This window comes from Anser anser (assembly GCF_964211835.1).
Source record: "Anser anser genome assembly, chromosome: 12".
Classification (NCBI taxonomy): domain Eukaryota; kingdom Metazoa; phylum Chordata; class Aves; order Anseriformes; family Anatidae; genus Anser; species Anser anser.
In genome coordinates, this window is record NC_139733.1 from 14,601,383 (window position 1) to 14,621,533 (window position 20,151).

Consider the following 20,151-nt stretch of genomic DNA (forward strand, 5'->3'; position numbering starts at 1 on the left):
GGGTGCGGGCAGTGCAGAGCCGTGCTCAGCACCCTCCTGAGCAGCCTCCTCTCTAGGACCAGGGCTGGAAGGACACCCCCTTACCATGGCAGGAGAAAGGAGCGCTCATACCCTCCTGGGCAGGGCAGGCCCCGGTGGCCTTGCTCTTCCTTTATTGCCTGGGGAGCAGTCAGGGACAGGCCACAGCTGCCTTCCTCCCTCAGCCCCCCAGCCTGGAGCCACCCAGGCGAGGCTGTGCTGTCCCCGAGGGACTGAGCCCCCCCAGCTCCAGGCTCGGGCAGGGGCCGAGGTGACAGAACACCCATGTCACCGCACGGGTGCAGCTGGGAGCGGGGTTTGCTGTGCGCCTCCCCCCTTACTGGGCATCATCTTGCAACGGGGTGCCCGGGGCGGCGCAGCGCAGGAGCTCCAGGCCCTGCCCGCACAGCACGCAGTACCAGCGCCGCTCCCCACCTGCCTCCGCCGCCTCCCAGCAGTCCAGCTCGGCCAGGTCGGGCACGTGGAAGAAGGTGGTGCTCAGCGCCTCCAGGCTGCCCCAGTCCAGGCGCCACAGAGTCAGGCGCTGGTCCACAGAGGCGGAGAGCACCAGGTCCGGCCGCAGCACCCTGATCCCCGTTACGTGGGCGGCGTGGGCGCAGGGCCTCGAGACCCGCTCCAGGACGCGCAGGCGGGGCTCCGGCGCAGCCTCGTCGGCGCTCAGCGCCACCTCCAGCAGGCAGACGTGGATGGAGCCGTCGTCGCTGCCGCTGGCCACCAGAAAGCGTCCCTCTGGCAGCTCTCGGATGTGGAGGCTGTTCACGCCGCAGCTGTGAGCCATGACGGTGAGCAGCGGGGTGCCCAGGGCTAGGAAAATAGGCTTGGTTAGGACGGAAGGCTCCCCGTGGCTGGAGAGAGCAGAGCAGCTGCTGGGACGGCCTCGCAACATCCCCTGGGAGGCAGGAGAGGGGCTGCCCGGGGCTGCACTCACCCAGGGGCTGCACCTCTCCCTCGGCACGGTGCAGGGCATCCACGGCATCCCTGATGGAGGTGGTGATGTCCCAGAAGGCGACACTGCCATCGGTGGCAGCACTGCACAGGAGGTGTCTCCTAAAAGGGAGGTGTTCAGGGAGACTTGAGCCACCACCCTACAGCTCAGAGCGCAGACAGACAGCCCCCAGGTCCCCGCTGCCACCCAGGGGATCCAGCAGAACGGCCCCACTGCCCTGACGGAGCAACCTCCCCCTTCCCTCCACCAGCCACACTGCCACGTCCCGTCCCTGCTGCGCAGACACCACAAGGATGAGCGCTCCGTCCCTTCCCACCAGCCTCGACGAGACTTCTCCCCACCGCCCTGGTGCCGCGCGCTGTCCTCGTGCTCAGGACTCACCTCTCCCCTCCTGCCCCCGCGTGCAGGAACGCCTCCACCTTCAGCACGCAGCGCTGGTGGTGAAACGACTCCGCCACGAGCGCCAGCTTCTGGGGGGCCTCCAGCAGCACGAAGAGCCTGCGGTGGAGCGGGGTGGGGGGTCAGCGCTGGGAGAAGGGGGCACCCCCGCGAGGTGCCGCCCTGCTCCTGGCACGGAGCTGGCAGCTGAGCCCGGCAGCGGCTCCTCACCGGACGGATCCGTCGCTGCACGCGGCGGCCAGGAACTTGCAGGGTGCCGGCAGCTGCTCGGTGGCGGTCCCAGGCACAACCGCGAGGGCCATGTACCTGGGCAAACACACAACACTTGCTCCACGGCCAGGTGATGCCTGCCGCCCCAGGGGGAAGGGAACGCAGCAGGGCAGCCCAAGCCCAACGTGGGTCACAGCCCTGGGCCCTTGGTGGTCCCAAGGACCGAGCCCTTCCCTAACCCCAATGCCCCTTGAAGCTCTATCTGCCTCAGGCAGCCACTGAGCATCACCTTGTCTCCGGGTCCATCTTGACGAGCTTGTGCCTGTTTTTCATGCGGTCCCAGTGCTCGTCCAGCCGGTGGGAGGCCACGTGGACGACCTGGCAGGCCACCGTGCTCTCGGAGGCCAGGTCCGCGGCGCACAGCAGCTGGTAGCACTCGATCTGCGCCCGGCCGCCCGCCGAGAACAGGAGGGCGGACAGGCCCGCCGCGTCGGGCTGCACAGGGCTGGCCAGCGCCAGCGCCCTCACGCTGGAGATGTGGTCGCTGAGCCTGGCGAGGGGCACGGCTGCGCGGGATCGCTCGCTGAGCGTGAGCACGCAGGCCGTGGTGTCCTCGCTGCCGGTGATGAAGACGTTAACGGGGCGGTGGCCGGGTGCCTGCACCGCCGCCAGGCGCCGCACACAGGCGATCTCCCGCCCGTGCAGGGACTCCAGCAGCACCTGCTGCTCGCAGGGCTCGGCCTCGCTGCTGTAGAGCATCACGTCCCCACTCTTGATGTAGGTGAAGGTTTCGGCCGAGGGGCTGCTGCAGTAGCTCCAGGAGCGGTGTCCTCCTCCGCAGGGGATGCAGTGGAGGTTCTCCCCAGTCCTGGTGCTCCACACCACAAAGTTGTCGGCGTGAAATCCCAGCACGAGCAGGTCCCCGCCGGGGGTGAAGCGCAGCTCCTCGATCCACTGCAGCCCTTTGCAGGGCCTGTGCTTCCACAAGACCTCCAGCCGCTGGCCCTGCAGGCGCAGCTGGCGGTAGCAGCCGTCCCGGCCCGTGCTGTAGATGCAGTCCTTGTGGCAGGTCACCGAGGTGACCCCCGCCTTCCCGTGCAGCCCAAAGAGCACAGACAGAGGTTCCTCAAGGGGAAGCCCCCCATTGTGTGACAAACAAGAGGGCTCCGACTCGCTCTCGGAGTCCTCACCAACCGGGGAACCTCTGTCGGCAGCGCCGGTGTTCTCTGAGTCCGTCCCCGGGGAGCTGCTGCAGGGGAAGAGGAGGAGGGAGCCCCGGCGGTCCCCGCACACCAGCAGCCCTCCCTGGGGCAGGAAAGCGGCGCAGGTGTGCCAGCGCTGCTTGCAGGGGGGCAGCCGGTAGCGCCCCATCAGCCGCACCGAGGGCGCCCGCCCAGGGCAGCAGGTGACGTCCATCCAGAGCATCTCCCCGTGGGGACCGGAGGCCAGCAGAGCGGCGGCAGTGGTGGGGGGCAGCCCGGGGCGGGGGGCCCAGCTGAGCCCCAGCACGGCCCCCTCGAACAGCCTCAGCCTGGCGGCGTGCTCGGGCTGGCCGAGGGCGAAGACGACGAGATGCCCGCGGCCACCGGCCAGGGCGCAGAGCGCGTTGGTCCCACCGGGCAGGGGGCTGACGGCCAGCACCCCGCGGGGCCCGCAGGCGGCGGCGGGGCCGAGCAGCGGCACCCAGCGCCCCGCCGCCTCCTCGTACGCCTCCAGCCCGCCCGCCTCGCCCAGCGCCAGCACCCGCCGGGGCCCCGCCAGCCGCACGGCCCGCGGCCGCCCCGGGGCTCCCAGCGCCACCGGCGCCGGGCTCGGGGCCTCCCGCCGGGGCCTCCAGAGCCGCGCTCCGCCGTCGGCGCCCCCGGTGGCGAGGCACCCCCCGGCGGGGCGCAGGGCCAGGGCTCGCAGGGCCCCGCGGTGCCCGCGCCTCGCCCGCCGCACGCCGCCGCCGCCGCCCCACTCCAGGCAGGCTCCGTCCTCCCCGGCGCTCACCGGGCTCGGCCCCCGGAGCGCCACGGCGGCCACCCTGGCCCCGTGCCCGTAGCACAGCAGCAGGCAGGCGGCCTCGCCGCCCCCTCCCAGCTCGCCCACGGCCCAGAGCCGCACGCTGCGGTCCTCGGAGGCGGAGGCCAGCAGCCCCCGCGGCGCCGCGTAGCTCAGCGCCAGCACCGCGCCCCGGTGCCCCCGCAGTCTCCGCCGCGGCTCCTCCGCCTCCGCCGCCCGCCACAGCACCACGGCCCCCGCCGCCGTGCCGGCCGCCAGCGCCAGCCGCCCCCAGCCCGTCCCCGCCAGCACGGCGCAGCGCAGCGCCCCGGCCCCGCCGCACCGGGCCCGCCGCAGCCAGCGCCCGCCGCCCCGCCACTCGTACAGCGCCACGGCCCCGCCGCCCAGCGCCAGCGCCAGCCGGCCCCCCGGCGCCCAGCGGGCCTCCCACACCCGCTCCCCCAGCTGCCGCGCCGCCCCGCCGCCGCACGCCGCCAGCCGCGGGGAGCCCCCGGTACCGGCGGGCCCCCGGCGCACGGCCAGCACGGCCAGCCAGCGGCCGCCGAACGCCGCCACCCGCACCGCGGAACCCCCCCCGCCGCCGCCGCCCGGCTCGGCCCGCAGCCCCAGCACGCTGGCCTCACGCAGCACGCTCCGCCGCCCCGCCGCCGTCGCCACGCCGCCGCCGGTCAGCAGGAACGCCGCCACCTCCGGGCCCGTGCCTGCCGGACAGCGCGTCAGCCACCGCGCGGGCCCCGGCCCCAGCCCTATTCCCATCCCCACCCCGCTCCCCATCCCCGGCCCGGCCCCCGGCGCCCATCCCCGGCCCCTCACCCGCCAGCAGCACGTCCCCGGCGAACTCCAGCGCCGTTACCGGCGCCACCAGCGCCACCGACTCCATGGCCGGGAGGCGCCGCCCTCCCCCGCACGCTTTATTGGCGCGCCGCGAGGCCCCGCCCCCGGCCGGCGCGGGAAAACGCCACGTGCTCGGTGCCCGCCGCGCCGCGCCTACAGCTCCACGTGCGCCCCCCCGTAGGCCTTGTCCACGGTCCACTCGCCCGGGCTCTCGGCCCCGGCCCCCGGCCCCCCCCCGTAGCGCTCCATCTCCTGCTGGAACCGCTGCTGCCGCCTGCGGTTGGGGTCGACGTTGATCCAGTTGTTGGCGATCCACTTGGTGCCCTGCGTGACCAGGCAGCCCCCGTGCAGGGCGAAGTCGTCCAGCTCTCCCACCCAGCCTGCGGGATCAACGCGCCCGTTAGGAGGCAGCGCAGGTGAATGCTGACGCTGCTCCCAAACCGCAGCACTTGTAAGGAGTCACCAAGCCACAAGCCAGGAGCTGGCTCTTCTCAGGTAGCTCCTCCTGGTGCCCCTCCACGTTCACCCTAACCCCATCCTAGCACCTACATGGGGGTCTCCGGGGTGGGCTCCCCACGTGCAAAATGCCCGTTACCTCCATGTCTGCACTCCGCACAAGGGGTTGTTGCGTTCTGCTCCTTAGATGCCATTTTTCTCAACTTTTCCCCAAAGGGGAAGGTGGCATCAAAGAGAGGGGCGCTGCCACTGGAAGGCTTGTGGAAGCCAGAGGTTCAAGGCCTCACCATGCACTGTGTTTCTGCAGTTCCAATCAATCCTCTCTCTTAATAGAGATCCCATGGATTTTCTGTGGCAGACTTCTGCAGCCTTTTTCCATTTAGGAACAATTTACTCATAAAAATACAAGGGTCTCCTAGCAGGGCAGTGATGGTGTTGATAGTGTTGTCCAACGGGACAAACAGTGGTCCTGTGACCTCGCTGTGGATTTTCTCAAGATGGAAACTCTAGCTGGGCTGCTCCCAAGAGACATGGGATGCTACATTCCTGCCTGCCAGTGCTCAAAACCCACCGTTGAAATGCTCTGGAGTCATGTTCCCCAAACAGTTTAGAAGACTGAGGTTAATCCCCCAGCCTGGCTGTCAGGGAAAACTGCACTGCACTTTGTGAGAAAGACAGCCCCAAGGAGATATATCATCGGCCTGCAGCTGAGCTACAAAGCAGGAGCCGGCCCCAAGCACGGCAGAGCCCTGCGCGGGGTGGACTGCGCCTCCCTGTGCTGCAGAGCTTATGGCCATGCCTTTGTCTGCCTCCCCTCCCCACCCCTGTGGGCAACACCACATCAGTGAAACACTCTGAATTGCAGACCAAGTTCCAGCAGGAGTTTCAGCTCACACAGCAGGGTGGAAGGCAGCTGGCGATGGCTAGTGCAGCCAAGGTCTTTGTTTGCTAGCTAGTCCCGTCCCCCAAAGACATCAGGAGCCACTGACCTACTGCCTATAAACAAAGGCTTTTCAGAGTCAGGAAGCTCCTAGCCAGCTGGTGACAAGTAGACCCTACAGTTCCCACTAGCAGGCAGCTACCACCCTTAGGCTCTCTTCTGAGCTCCCAACTGCCGCAAAACCCACAGAAGACAGCTGTCACCTCCTGCAGTCCTACCCTCCCCAAGAGCCAAGTCTTGAAGGGGAACTGTACCTTCGCCATCTGACAGGTAGTTGTACCAGAAGACAGCAGTGCCTTGCTGAGGTTTCACTCGCAAATTGCCCTTGTCACAGTTCTTCCGAGTATCTCGCAGGTCAACGTCGTTCTGGATCAAAGACTGACCAAAAAAAAAAAAAAAAGAAAAACAGAGAAGGTGTCGTAAACAGAGCTGGAACAAAGCGCGCGGACTGGGTTGCCTCTGCTGCCAGCCATCACCCTGCCCTTTGCTTGAATGCCCGACAGGAACAGCTGAAGGCTGACAGGGCTTTCACAACCCATTTGCAACAGCCGATTTCAGCCCCCTGGAGATCCATGATCTGCTTCTGAGCAGTTGCTCGTTCCTTAAAGCATTGCCTGACAGCAGCACAGCATACCTGGAAAGATTTATCCTGAGATCAATCTTTATCAAGATTTTCCTCGTCTGAGGAAAATTGCCCAGGTACATGCAAGCAGGACCTGTGTTACGGCAGCAAGGTCAGAAGACCACCCCTTGTGCATCTCAGCGGGGAAGAGCTGCAGCTGCCAAAGCCCTGGACCTCTTCCCTTGGCCTCTGAGCGAAAACACTGCACGTGGAGCACAGCTTTCCCATTTTCTGGCTGTGAAAGCTAACGTCCTCCAACCTCATGCACCCTTTCTGCAGCTACAGTGAATCCAGGGGCTCACAGTGGGACTCAGAATCCCCAGGGGTAACACGTAGGAGAGATTCACTCACCATCTCTTCGTATGTCCTGTTGTCAGCTATCGGAAAGACCGTTTCTCCTCCCCCGGTCACATTGTTCAGGTAGAACAGCACTGTCACGTACCTGTAAGGCAGAGCGCAGTGGCTGTCAGGGCACACGGCTGCAGCAGGAGATGCACAGGGCTGTCCACACCCTGCCTTCCACCATACGTCCCTCCAAGGCATCACAAGACATGCAGTTTACATCATTTTTTTTTCCCAAGGACAAGACAAGGACAACAGAGAAAATCCCAAATCACGGCGGTGAGGGTGCATTTCTAGCCTCAGGTGGGGACAGTCCAGCAGCCCTGCAGAACCACTCTGCGCTCCTCGGGCCGACCCCACGGGATTCGCCCACCTCCCCCTTCAACCCAGCAATCTCCAGAGCTCATTTGTGAGCCCCACCAAGGAGTCCCAAGCGAGGTGAGGTGAAACAGCTCTCCACACCTCTTCTCTAATACGTTCCAGATTGCGAAAAGGTTTTTTTCAAGACCTCACTGAGCTCTGCAGGCCTTACCGGCACGAGGTCTCAAAGGGAGCGCTTTCATTGGCGACCAGCTTGGTGTGACTGCAGGCGGTCTCGGGGAAGACGGGGCCGCTGTCCATGTGGGCATGGTAGTGGCCTCCTTGGTCGTACCGCACAACCTGCAGGGGCTCGCTGTGCTCCACAATCTCGGGGGGCAAGCGAGTGAGGCGCATTACCCTGGGAAGAGGAGAGCAGTGCAGGTGAGGGGAAGACAACTTCGGTCTGGTCAGCCGCTACTCCCGAAGCACCGAGTACATCCAGAGAAAGAAAACCCCCTTCCCCAAAAGACCGGAGAGACGGATGGGCTGCAGGAAGCATGCCAAGAGATAACTAGGTCCTTACAGATCTGTTAGACCATCAGCATCAGCTCAGAAACTCCTCGTCAAGGTTAATAAAAAAACAAAAACGAAGGGTGCATCTCCAGCAGGACTGCTCTCATGAAGACTTTGCTCGCTCAGAAAGATCCCTCCTTTGTGTGTCCCTGGAGCCTTCATGTGCCATCTCATCGCTTCTCTGGACTCCTGCACACCACCTACAGACCTCGGGGACAGTTAGCAAAGCACAGGGCCCCTGCTGAGAGTGAACGAGAGACTAGCTCTAGGAATATTCTTGTCACCTAACTCACCTTTCCCTGTTGCCTTTTCAACAGCCTCCCCCCAGGGCAGAGGGGCACGGAGGGCTCTGGGGTTTTTCCGCTGCTTACATCTGAGATCATCCCCAAGGCAAGCAGGTACCGCTCGAGACCTGCCAAAGAACACTCACAGCTCTGAGAATTTGGACTGGTGAAGCCCTCGGGGTGGGCGCAAGGGGAACGCCACACAAAGTCGGGATGGCAAAGCCCCTCCAGGCACCACACAGTCCCACGGAAGATTGTAACAGCGTCCTTCAGCACCGTGCCTGCGGGTCCACGGGGGCTTTCTAACGCTGGCAAACCGAAGAGGGTAAATGCAATATGCCAGTGCCTGAGTGCGCCGGCTAGCTGGCACGGAGAAAGTGGCAGCCACAGTCTGCTCTAATTAAGGCAATATGCGACCCCATTCTCCCTCTGGAATGTGCTGAAGAAAAGGAGTGGCCAACGGCCGTTTTCAAGCCTGAGGACAGATTTTACCCACCCATGTCCTGGGCGAGGACCAGCACCGCAAGAACGAGCGAGTCTCCAGCCAATTATCTGAAACTCACCACAGCTAAACGATTTGGCCTGCGAGCTGGGTTTCAACTCCTCCCAGTACCAAGTCTGAGGTGAAGGGAAAGGTAAGAGGTTCTCCCATCTGCTGTGAGACGCCCTGAGATCCATGCACTCAGACGAGTAAACTAACTCGGTTTTCTCAAGATAAAGTCGTGCTTATTATTCAGTCAGCTCTGAGCAGCTATGACAGACTCCAGTGAAATGCATGAGTAACTAAAGCAAATGACAGTAACTACTGGCACCCAGACAGGATTGGAAAGGGGCAGTTTCTCCCAGTAAGCTCATTTACTAATTAGAATGAATTATTTCATATAATGCCAAGTCTTCTTGGTTTTATAAGGCTGTTCCCAAAAGTGAATGGATATGCTGAAAGGTTTGATTTTTCTTTTTCCTTTTCCAGGGGACAATACAAATTCTTGTTCTAATGAGAACCTCCTCTCCCCATTTCATGCCCGCGTTCAACGCTCTTTATACTCCAGATTTTCACGCAATTAGGAAGTGTGAATATTAACAAGTCTGCCACTGCATCTCCCAGCACAGGTGGTCCTTTCGCCTACACAAACCCAACCGCCCCTTGGCTGCTCAGCCCTTACCTTTGCCGTATGGATCTCATGACCTGGTGGGCCCCCTCGCCCTGGTACAGCCAGGTGTGCTGGCTGTTGCGCACTGAGTCGCTCGTCTTCACTTTCTGGCTTCCCATGTACTTGTGGAAATCACGGATATTCAGCTGCTTGAACTCCTCCAGACTCAGCACGCCTGTGGGAAGACAGCAGAAGCAGGCTGCCTCTCGTGAAGGCAACAAATACACTGCTGCGTGCTGAGTCTGGAGATCATCCACCGGTCTTATTTCTAGCATCCTGCTCACATCACCCTGTCCCTGCTTCCCCTTACTCCACGTGGTCTTTGATGACGCAGTGCCACATCCAGGTTGTGACCTGGTCCCTTGGTGGCACGCACCAGCGTAACAATGGAGGGAAGCGGCACTCTGGAAACAAGGTCCTGCCAAGAGCCCTTTAACAGCACCTTCCATTTGTACGTGTCCACAGTGGTGGAAAAGCCACTGACGACTCAGTCATACGCTCCTGCCCCTGCCAAGAATGCCACCAGCCCGGGGCACGGGGTGCCTTCCGGATATTTGGGCATTCACACGGGTACTGCTTCAACTCCAAAGCTCCTCTCTGGTGCTCTCAATGCCAGGTCACTGGAAGAGAGCATGCACAGCCTGTGCATTCACTTAATTTGATTAGGAAATGAAGAGTTGCTTAATTGAGGACGCTCTAATTAGAGCAGCAGAGGTTAGAGTGCACGTCCGGGCCAGCAGGAGCCCTTGGGAGACCAGGGGAACAAAGGGCAGAAGTGGCCTCTTGGGATACAGAGAGCTGGCAGCAGCAGGGAAGGGGGTGAGCACCAAAAGCTGATCAAGGTGATCCCCACGTCCACCAAAGCCACCCTCCCCTGCCAGGGAAGCAGAGCTCTCAGCCAGCTGCTGAAGTCTCCCTGCAAACAGGCAGGGAGCAGAGGGAGCACCTTAAAGCCCGCAGCCCACAGGCCTGGCCAGGGACGTGGCTCTTGCTCCTCCCTGCAGGGCAGTGTCAGGAGTCCAGCACGCCAAGGACACGGGGATTCCCATGGAGCCGCTCTTACCGTTCCCATCAGGATCGGCCTTGACTGCAGTGTACATTTCTCGGATGTTTTCGGGAGTCATCCACCTGCCGTTCCCCAGGCGGGTGTGGGTCAACACCTGAAATTCAGACAAGGATCAACCAACGGGCACTGGTTTCCTGTACTAACGCAACCCTACAACTTCCCTGCTTGAGGCCTGGCCGACTCTCCTCTGTCGAGCGTCAGCCAGCCAGGCGTCAGCACATCACTGCAGAAAGCTTCGAGTGGGAATCACCCGGCAGCCACACACACCGTGCGGCCGATCTGCACTGTTATTTCCAGTTTAGGTCATGGCAAATGACTGCTGAGGCTCAGTTAACCAATCCTAAGGTGAAGGGGACAGAGCTCTCTCCCTTGAAGGGAAAGTAAAACTGCTGATGATAAAACTGAATGCTTTTACTCCTCTGAGATAAGGGCTAAGAACAAAACACTTCCTCTCCAAGCAACATCTTGGAGAGCCCTCAGCAAGCTCTGACCTCCAGAGGAGTGCCTGGGAAGCGACATCCTTCAGTGTGCCCGGATGCACCCTGCCATACAGGACAAGGGTGCTCGTTATCCCCCTCCCAGGCTCATTAATATGGGAGACTTTGCTGATGTCCTGTCAGCTGTGGGAAGGCACAGCCAGCCCTGTCACAGGCTGCACAAACAGTACAAATTCACTTTGTGAGGATACCTAGCAAGAAGAAATCCACTCTACCTCTTTGAGCTGCAGCTGCCCATCCTGATTGTGGTCAAGCAGATTGAAAATGTCCATCTGGCTGATCTCTATCATTTCCATGGCTTCTTCATAGTCATCCGTTGGTAGGATCTGGCTCTTCTGCAGCCCCTTCAGCTGTGCCAGATGGATGATGAGCTTGCATTCCTCCTCTGTCAGGAAGTCTGGAATTTCTGCAGGAAAAGTGTGAGCAGCAACAGAGACTGAGGAATTGTTACAGTGGGACCCATACCAATGGCAGGCCACCCAAAAGAGAAAAAGAAACAGAAATTTAGAAACTTCCTAACAAGTCAGGGGGATGGGACATTCAAACACATCCACCCTTCTACCTGAAGAGCTCTAAAACAGCACCCGCCACACACCGGAGGGCGGAGGCGGGTATTTTTACAGCAGCAGTTCCTAAATGTTTGGACCCTGGGGTCAAGCCCTTAAGTTTCTTGCAGACCAGCACAATGCACAAAGGAGAGAACAAACACGGGCATATCGCTGCAGATTATCACTTCAAAGGTTATGTGTGGAGCGCAGTCTGGGAACTACTGCTCTACAGGAAGGGAGGCCACGAGTCTTTGCAGTGGAGGCGGTGATGGCTGGGGTTTCAGGCATCCTTGCTCTCAGGTGGAGCAGGCAGCACTCAGCAAAGAACCGAATGCGTTTCAGGGGAACCTGCCACACTGTTCTTCTGTGAAACTCAAACAGCAAGAGACAGCTTCCTGACTTATTCCAATTCGTTCCCTTGATCCCCAACTAAAAACGGTCTTCAAATGTGTTATTGAAGTGGAAGGCTCTGCACGTTGCGGATGCCACGCTCCATACCCAGGCAGCATCCCGGTATCACTGCCTTTACTTTGCAGCATGACATCAGCAGCAGTCATGCAATTCTCAGATCCCAAGCAAATTTTAATTAAGAGAATTTAAATTAAGCCCCCACTGATGACTGAGAGATCTCTGGCTGCACGGTGCACTGCACACACACTTGCGCAGCACTGCGAGGTCCCGTCCCGCGGCGTGGTTACGCGGCTGGGGACATCCCGCTGCCTGGCTCCTGTTACTGCTACGGCTGCCTCATTCCCAGCTGCTGAGGCTTTTGAAGAGGGAAAGAACAACCATCAAAGCAGGACAGGTTTAAGTGCTTCTGGACCCAGAGCCCTGCTCTCTAAACTGCAGCCCGGCAGAGCTTCTGCAGGTGTGTGCCGAGGACACGTTATATCCCAGCCACAGCAGCAATCCTTCAAAGGGGGAAAGGAAAAAAAAAAAGTTAATTACTTCCATGACCTTAACTCAACCCTGTCTGCTCCAACTGTCACTGTGCAGTTGGCTTCTTGCTAAGTACAAACCAGAACTAGCCCTGTAGAAAATGAAATGAAGGCCCAGAAACACAATGCAGCCGGCTGTATCCGTAACACCCTCTGAGGAAACAATTTCCGCCACCGGCAGCACAGAGTCCTCGGAGCAGGGGATGCTTCAGAGCTGGAGCTTCCGCCGGCTGGGATCAGCTCGGTGGCACGGCACCAGGTCAGAGCTAACCGTACAGGCTGGCAAGCGACGGTCCCAGTATTTCCAGTTTCCTCAAAGTGGGCTAAAATAATGACGGCTTCTGGAATCTTAATTACATGCCGGAGGAAGGACAATCCCTCTCTTCAGTGGTGGTAATAGGATTTCGTAACGAAGTACAAATCATGTTAGCCAGGAAGTGCTCTCTGCCAGGCAGGTTGCAAGGTGAGGGGCTTTCCAGCTAAGCGCCGGCAATCCGGAGCGCAAACAGCCTTTCTCCACAGCTGTAAATTAGTTCCTCAGCTCTGCGAAACAGTTAACTTCTGGCTGCGAGACCATCCTATCTCCCTGCCCGCTCAACAATAGATCCAGCTAAACAAATGCCTCCTAATTGACTTTGAGCAACACTTGATTGCTTTTACAAAAAAAAAAAAAACAAAAAAACAAAAGAGAGGAAAACATTGGGGTTTATGAAATAATGACTAATCCCGGAGCGAGAGAAAGGGGATGGGTTGGCGCACTGGTGTCAAACAGAGGGCCCCAAGACACACGGCCAAGTCATTCACCCCTCCCCGGCTGCCCTCATTTCCACACCTGCTGATCTAAGCCAAACCCCTGCTAAAATCTAAACAATCGGGGCCGCTGGCAAACGAAAATTGGAGCATTGTCTTCCCCATGAGGGCTCTGAAAGGGCCGCACTTAATGAGGATGGATCGTCACGGAGGTGGCTCGCCGGCTATAAAAGGCAGCCCGCAGCCCGCAGCAGCTCAGTCCGGGGTGCGCCGCTCGCTCCGAGCATGGAGGCGGCTGGGCGCAGGCAGCCCTCGAGGCGGGGAGGCCGCTGGCTGCCGGGCCTCCTGGTGCGCCTGCTGCTCTGGGGCTCCCCGGGGACCCGGGCGAGCTACCTGAGGAGGTCGTCCAGCTGCACGGCCATCCCGCGGGGCATGGCGCTGTGCTACGACATCGGCTACTCCGAGATGAGGATCCCCAACCTGCTGGAGCACGAGACCATGCCTGAAGTGATCCAGCAGTCTTCCAGCTGGCTGCCCTTGCTGGCCAGGGAGTGCCATCCCGACGCCAGGATTTTCCTCTGCTCCCTCTTTGCCCCGATCTGCTTGGACAGGTAAGAGGTTTTTACGAGTTATTTCAGCCGTAGCCAGTATTTCAGCCCCAGCAGCACGACTGCATTCGCCTCCCGAGAGCAAACACGTGAAATCCGATCACTGTGGCCACTTTCAGGCAGCGCTGCCCCGCGCAGCGAGGGGACGCGGGATCACCCAGCAGGGACCTTCCCTCTGAGCGTGAAACACGAACGCTCCTGAGGGAGGGAATAAAATTCCCGTCTGATGACCAAAAACCAGCCTTTTGCTGTTTGCTCCCTGGGCTGGCATGCCCCAAGCACACCGAAGACCCCACGGCGTGGCGGTGCACAACACAACCCCGTGGGGCAGGCAGCGCGGCGGCGGGGCTGAGCCGTCCGGCTGCTGCGAGCCCACCCGCCCTGCCATCCCATCCCGCCTCCCTCCCCAGGCTCATCTACCCCTGCCGCAGCTTGTGCGAGACCGTCAAGAGGAGCTGCGCGCCCGTCATGGCTTGTTACGGCTACCCCTGGCCCGAAATCCTCAACTGCGACAAGTTTCCTGCAGACCACGAGCTGTGCATCTCGGCGGTCTCCACGGACGAAAGCTCCTCCAGCAGGAGAAGTAAGGGTTTTTTCTCGTTCTTTTTCCCTGTGCCTTGTTTGTGCTCCTAACGCTTCTGGCTGTAAGCTGTATTTAAAACAAAAGTGGAAATTTTGTTCCCTGGGGGAACTCCCCTGTGACTAGAGAATGAGCAGGGCGCTGACTGAAGCTCGCTCCCTCGGGTGCTGTGCTCGTCGGTCACCTGGGTGCCATCGGACCCCGCGGGGCTCGGGGCAGGGGGGAGAAATCTCTGTAAAAGACACGGGAGTGCACGGTGCGCAGCCTCCGGGAGGCGAGGGGTGCTTCCAGCCGAGCTGGGACACTGCAGCCCTGGTGTTTCTGCTACACCCGGGGTTCACAAACATGCAGAAAGGTTTTTCAGGCCATGAAACGTTAGGAAACAGCACAAAGGGGCACGATCCTCTGCAGACATGAGCTACACAAGAAAAAAATCTTTAAGGCTATGAAAGACAAAAAGCACCCAGATAGTAACAAACACTGGTGGGAAACTCAGCAGAAACTACAGGGAGAGCGGACGCCTCCTTTCAGCCTCACCGGGTGGAACCTGGCCACGCTGACTGCTTTACGGTTTCATCCCAACTGGCTGCCATTCGTTAAGCACTTTCACTGCTGCTGCAACAAGCAGCAACAAACGCAAGCCGAAACAAAGCCCGGCGAGCAGCGCCCGCCCGAGCCACGGCAAAGAGAGCTTAAACTTTTCCATCCCGGCAGCCCAGGCTGTCCCTCGGGGACTGGGTCGCTCCAGAGGAAGCACTGTTTCAAAACTGCATAGCCAAATTGTTTTATGCCTTTTGCAGCGAGGTTTGACAAGGGTGGTATAACCACATTTCTGTTGCAGCAGTGCCCCGAGCCAGCTGCAAGGACTGCGAGCTTGAGGAGGCCAGCACTGCCAGGGAGATCCTGGAAAACCTCTGCGCCAACGACTTCGGTGAGTGCACCCACCTCCTCCTCCTCCTCTTCCTCCTCCTCCTCCTCTCCTCTCAGTCGCTGGCGCTGCCTCCAGCAGCCAAGTAGTGGCATGCACAAAAAGCAGCTTGGCCACAAAAACACGATTTGGAGGAACTGCAGCTTTTACAGCAGATCCCAGAGATTTTCAGTTCTCGACTTACCCGTTAACTAGCAGGACGACCCAGATCCGTGCAGCACCGAAGGGGAAGTCTTGCTTATTTTCTGTGGGCTCTGATTTGTTTTCAGCCTGTCTGCTAGATACAAGCACTGCACTGGTTTTCTCAGAGACCAGCTTTTCAATCGATGCCCATAAAATCCTTCACAAACTCCACGTTAGCTATTTCAAACTTCAATACCATCGTCCCAGTAGTGCAACTCTCCCTCTCCCAGCCCAAGCAGGTGGCAGAACTGAATCTGCTCAGTTTGCTGGCCTGAAGTTTGCAGGACATTCTTCTGAATTAAGGCACATAACCTTTACAAATGAAGTTAAATTCCTGGGCAGCTGGCAGCCGTGTCATCCCAAAATCCCAGCTCAGAGAAAAGTCTGGTGATTTGCACGAGCCCAGGACTTTGGTGCATCCACTTGCTTGTGCCGCTGCTTCCTGCAGGGTTTCTGCCCGGGCCGCGGTGCTGCTGTGCCTTCTTCACTCATGAGAAAAGCAGAGTGAAAAGAAGAGCGTTCAGTACTGGGAACGCTAACCACAGCCGAGAACTTTTCTAGGTTCACTGCAATTACATGGGGCTGGATGGCTGTGAGACCACACCACAGGAACAGCGAGAAAGCTTCGCGTTGGTGCATTGTTTAAGTAGCCGAGAGCTACGAAATGTAAACAGAACTAACAGCTCTTTTTCCCCCTCCAGCGGTGAAAATCCGAATCCTCAGGAAGAACACGACCACAACAGTCTCGGACTTTGACCTGGACCCCTCCAAGGTGGAGGTCCTGAAGCACGGCCCGCTCCTCCGAACCGAGATCCCAGGCAGGCTCCAGCAGTGGCTGGACATAGACGCTACCTGCGCCCACAACATCATGAGAGGCACTCACGCAGGGGTCTTCGTTGTCAGCGGAGAGGTGCAGAGCGACAAGGTGGTGGTGAACAAGGCCTACGCCTGGCAGAAGAAGAACAGGAACCTGCACCAGGCAGTGCGGAGGTGGAAACATCACCGCTGCCCCGAGCAGGCTGGCAGGAAGGTCTGAAAACCTCAACTTCAGCAAGGAGAAACCGCTCCCTTTCCTACGGCTAGAAAACTCCTCTTCCTGGCAGTCGGTCTTCCGGAGATGCACAGTATTTTTAGGCGATTCAAAGCAGTCATAGCCAGCAGATAGGGCCTCACCACAGATCCCTGACAGATCCCTAGAACTGTTTTACTGAGACAGAGCTCACGGACGCAGCCTTAACACACTGCTCTCTCAAGGTTCTGCAAATCCAGGACTTCCGATAACATTGATCTTGCCCGAGTGCGGGCTCACTTTCTGTCCAGAAATGATACTAAAGTTTCCCTGACTGATTAGAGATGCTTTTCATGTAACGGAGCAAATACTTTACTTTTGAACAGCCCAAAGTAAATTATAGGGGCAGAGGAACCCACCCAGGCAATGCCTGGCCCCTTAAAAATTAATGCGAACCTCATCTCCCGAGCAGTCTTTCAGGCTGTCCCTTCAGCTTGCAGCTTGAGCATTCACGGGCATCTGCACAGGCAAAAGGAAGCAGGCCTCCTTGGGCAGGAAGGGCACACAGCAGAGAGAGATGAGGATTTTTGCTCCAGTGGGAACACTTTTTTTTTACATTAGAAATTCAGTTTGGATCAGAAGATTCTGGTAACTGCAGAATTACTGAAGGTCCCACCAGAGCCTTGAGAGAGCAGAGCAGGGCTGGGACCTCAGCTGCTGGAACAGCTCCGCTTTGGTTTGCGGCAGCGGTTTGCCTGGGGCTCGGAGGTGAGCCCCAGCCCAGCAGCAGGTATTTCTGCACAACCTGAGGCTCCCTTCTTTGCAGATCTTCTCCCTGCCACCCCAGAAATGTTACACATCTTCCTGGCCTTCTCTCTGCATGCAGAAAAGACAGAAAACGAGGCAACACCCAGCCTCACGAAGCTCTCTGCAGATCACTCTCTCTCCCAAGACTGTAATTACTTTCAGCAGTGAACACAGCCATAGCTCGACACGACAAACCACAAAGCAGAACACAGCAACCCCTCAAACAAGAAAACAAGTCGGATTTCTGCTGTCTAACAAAGCATTGTCCGCGGAAAGTTTTCTACACTGGATTAAACTTGGGACTGAAATAAGGAGACGACAGAGAAAAACAGCTTTGGGGATAAATACGTCCTTCCCTGTGCAGAAGTCGGCAGCCTCAGTTGCGGAGAGAACCACCAGCTTCGGTGGAGACACATTGCCTCCCTGTGCTCGTAAAGCACACCAACAGCCCGAGCAGAGATTGCCTCTTCAGATTCGGTGTGGGCTGAGATTAGCACTCACAATGCTCCCACTGAAATTCAGCTGCGCCCTGACATTTGTGCAGCGATTACTTCTATTCCCCGAGGCTCAGATGGAAAACGCAGTGAGATTTCCTATTTTTATTCCTCCCTGCTGCCTTGCCTTGCAGACTGCCGCCCAGTCCGCAGAACCGGCTGCCAGGTGGTCCCTGCCGGGGCAGCATCCTCCGAACAGACTGCATTTTGAAAATACAACAGAACAAGTAAAAGCTCCGAAGGTTGAAAAGGCTTTGTCTGATATTTGTTTTCCATTAACTGGATTATTTGATTACTAGTGTTTCCTAACTAAAAAGTGCACAGATGGTCTGACTTACAAGCTTTAGAAATGACGTCTCATAGCCAGAGGGGAGAAAAAATAGGGCAGGGACTTTTGCATAGCTCCGTGAAAACACTCGGGCTCAATGCAGATGACTTACCCACATTTAAAAAACAAACCGCAAGTTCCCTGGTGGTGCCCAGGCCCATGCTCCGAAGCACGGAGCTCACATTAAGCCATTAACGAGTCTGCTGCTTGCAGTCCCACTACAGCCGGCTTTGCTAAAAGCAAAGATCGCAAACCAGCCACTTACTTCCTTAAATTGGCTCTTGCACGCCGCAACACTTCTTGTTAAGTGAAACCCCCAGAAATTCAGGAGCCTCTCTTTGCCAGGGACTCCTGGTTTCGTCTGACACTGCCACGTTAAATCCACACCTCCGCTCGTTTAAACAGCAGCAATGCAATAATTAGCTTTTAAAAGTTAGTTTAGATTGGCGGTGTTTGCATAGATAGAGAAGTCTCTGGAAGTCTTTTAAAGCCAGGGCTGGCTCCTGGCAGGTTCATCTGGGAGATAAGAGCGGTCTTGCAAGTCGAGGTTTCTAAATAAGGGCCTCCTATCGGAGGAGAAAAGGGAACAGACTTGTGGGGGATCTAAAACATTGACTGTCCATCGCTGTCCCTTGAGCTTTCCCTGATGCCAACCTCAGAGGGCAAAGCCTGCCCCAGAACCTGACAGAGGTGCCAGAGTGACACACCAGAGGCTGTGGGATTACTGCTGCCAGGAACAGCCGGCCTTTATCAGCTTCAGCTCCTTCCTTGCGGGTCGGGATCAGCTCTTTTACACGAGCAGTACCTGCGGGGCAGAGAAGGTGGCAACAGGAGCAGGAGAAGCAGCCTGATCACCCCGGATCCTGAGTCTGGCCATTACAACAATCTCGTGAATGCTGAGGGGTATTCGTGTGTCAGTTTCTGAGGGGTTCGCGTGTCAATTTAATGAATGTCTTTCAGAGATCCACTTAGAAATTTGCAAACCAGGAGTATCACCTATGTAGAAATGACAAGAGAACTCTGTATATTTCCTACAGGTACTTGTTGCATTAAAGGACCTTAATAAGAAACTTATCTGATTTATGGCCAGGTTTTCAGCATGTATAGTTAATTTTTAATCAGAGGAAAGCTCGTATTATTGACAAAACACCTAAAAGATTCTCAGCATCATCTTTTTCAGAGACAACAGGTTTTCCCTGAATTTGGAGTAAGAGGGACTTCATAACTGTTTGTCCCCAAAAATTAATTGGTATATTCTCAGCGGATTGCCAGAGCACAGAGATCAATCAGGGAGACTTTACCAACCACTGCAAGAATCACAGAAAGGTAAAGGCGGCTTTAAAATATCTGAAATAGGGATGTTGTGTGGGTGTGCGCCAGGGCAGCCAGAAATAAAGACAAATCTAGAGCAGGACGCAGAAGACATTAAGTCTAGCACTTCTGACATTATTCATCTCCTCGGCACTGAAGCACCACGTCGCTTTGCCACCGTTTATTGCCAAAACCTCGCGCGCCTCCTGTCCCTCCCTAACACCGAGGGGCTTCTTCGAGGTCCTCTTCGGTGCTCGTCTTCGAACGGGTGGTGGGCCAGGGGGACCCTGCGACGCCTGGGAGGCCAGCCTTTTAATCAACCACCAACCTTTTAATTAACCGCTAACCTTTTCATCAGCCAGCAGCCTTTTAACGAAGCTTACAGCCAGCCTCGCCGTCCACCTTTCAAGCAACCTTCCAAATCCCAGGGTCAAAGCCCGGGGGGTGCCCGCCCCGTACCCGCCCCCCCCCGCGGGCCCAGCCCCTCGGGGAGCCCCGGTGCCCGGTGCCCGGTACTCACCGAAGAGCAGCGGCTTGAGGCTGAGGGTGCGCACGGCGTGGGCCCTGCCGGGCACCAGCTCCACCCGCTGCGTGTGGCCGACCTGCGGGGAGAGCGGCGGTGAGCGGCGGCGGCCCCGTTACCCGCCCCCCCGGTTCTCCCCTCCCGGTTCCCCCCCGGCCTTGCCTTGATGCCCTCCAGGCGCGGCAGGGCGCGGGCGGGCGGCGGCGGCGGCGGCGGCACGGGGGGTGCGGCGGGCGAGCCCCCGGCGTCCCCGGCGCTGAGGTGCACGAAGAGCAGCAGCCCCAGCACGTTGAGCACGTAGAGGTGGGCGAACACCATCAGCACGAGGAAGTAGGGCCGCGAGCACACGGGCCGCGGGCGGCCCCCCGGCGGGCCGGGCAGCGGGGGCCCCTCCGGCCCTGCCGCCGCCGCCGCCGCCATCAGCGCGTCGCGGCCCCGCCAGGCCCCGCGCGTCGCCGCGGCAACCGGGCGGCGTGCTGCG

General features: G+C 58.7%; 3 protein-coding genes across 4 annotated transcripts; 1 reads left to right on the forward strand and 2 right to left on the reverse strand.

The window, feature by feature from the left end:
- Positions 1-118: 118 nt before the first annotated feature.
- On the reverse strand, positions 119-4,587 carry WDR6 (WD repeat domain 6). Its single transcript, XM_083796243.1, has 6 exons — positions 4,412-4,587; positions 1,884-4,299; positions 1,595-1,690; positions 1,367-1,483; positions 968-1,086; positions 119-843 (listed from the first exon to the last, which is right to left on the reverse strand). The coding sequence occupies exons 1-6, from the start codon at positions 4,476-4,478 to the stop codon at positions 356-358; spliced, it is 3,303 nt and encodes a 1,100-aa protein (XP_083652369.1). The 5' UTR covers positions 4,479-4,587; the 3' UTR covers positions 119-355.
- On the reverse strand, positions 4,498-20,120 carry P4HTM (prolyl 4-hydroxylase, transmembrane). The gene is made up of 9 exons (XM_083796245.1): positions 19,833-20,120; positions 19,668-19,749; positions 10,879-11,069; positions 10,164-10,260; positions 9,113-9,275; positions 7,325-7,510; positions 6,802-6,892; positions 6,083-6,206; positions 4,498-4,812 (listed from the first exon to the last, which is right to left on the reverse strand). The coding sequence occupies exons 1-9, from the start codon at positions 20,088-20,090 to the stop codon at positions 4,586-4,588; spliced, it is 1,419 nt and encodes a 472-aa protein (XP_083652371.1). The 5' UTR covers positions 20,091-20,120; the 3' UTR covers positions 4,498-4,585.
- LOC310880444 (secreted frizzled-related protein 5-like) lies at positions 11,076-19,644 on the forward strand. Of its 2 annotated transcripts, none has more exons than XM_083796246.1 (4): positions 11,076-13,510; positions 13,918-14,090; positions 14,929-15,018; positions 15,900-19,644. In XM_083796246.1, the coding sequence occupies exons 1-4, from the start codon at positions 13,185-13,187 to the stop codon at positions 16,232-16,234; spliced, it is 924 nt and encodes a 307-aa protein (XP_083652372.1). In that variant the 5' UTR covers positions 11,076-13,184; the 3' UTR covers positions 16,235-19,644. The 2 variants fall into 2 exon arrangements, with proteins under 2 accessions (XP_083652372.1, XP_083652373.1); XM_083796247.1 differs by having other exon boundaries at positions 14,932-15,018.
- Positions 20,121-20,151: the final 31 nt, after the last annotated feature.

Bases quoted from the DNA above. Each gene is read 5' to 3' on its own strand.
- WDR6 (XM_083796243.1), bottom strand. From the start codon at position 4,478: ATGGAGTCGGTGGCGCTGGTGGCGCCGGTAACGGCGCTGGAGTTCGCC. The intron at 4,300-4,411 runs GTGAGGGGCCGG...GCTGTCCGGCAG, and splicing joins CGGGGACGTGCTGCTGGCGG to GCACGGGCCCGGAGGTGGCG. The intron at 844-967 runs GTGAGTGCAGCC...CTATTTTCCTAG, and splicing joins GGGAGAGGTGCAGCCCCTGG to CCCTGGGCACCCCGCTGCTC.
- LOC310880444 (XM_083796246.1), top strand. From the start codon at position 13,185: ATGGAGGCGGCTGGGCGCAGGCAGCCCTCGAGGCGGGGAGGCCGCTGG. The intron at 14,091-14,928 runs GTAAGGGTTTTT...TTTCTGTTGCAG, and splicing joins AAGCTCCTCCAGCAGGAGAA to CAGTGCCCCGAGCCAGCTGC. The intron at 15,019-15,899 runs GTGAGTGCACCC...TTCCCCCTCCAG, and splicing joins CCTCTGCGCCAACGACTTCG to CGGTGAAAATCCGAATCCTC.
- P4HTM (XM_083796245.1), bottom strand. From the start codon at position 20,090: ATGGCGGCGGCGGCGGCGGCAGGGCCGGAGGGGCCCCCGCTGCCCGGC. The intron at 10,261-10,878 runs GTAGAGTGGATT...TCTGAATTTCAG, and splicing joins GGCAGCTGCAGCTCAAAGAG to GTGTTGACCCACACCCGCCT. The intron at 6,893-7,324 runs GTAAGGCCTGCA...TCTGCCTTACAG, and splicing joins CCCTTTGAGACCTCGTGCCG to GTACGTGACAGTGCTGTTCT.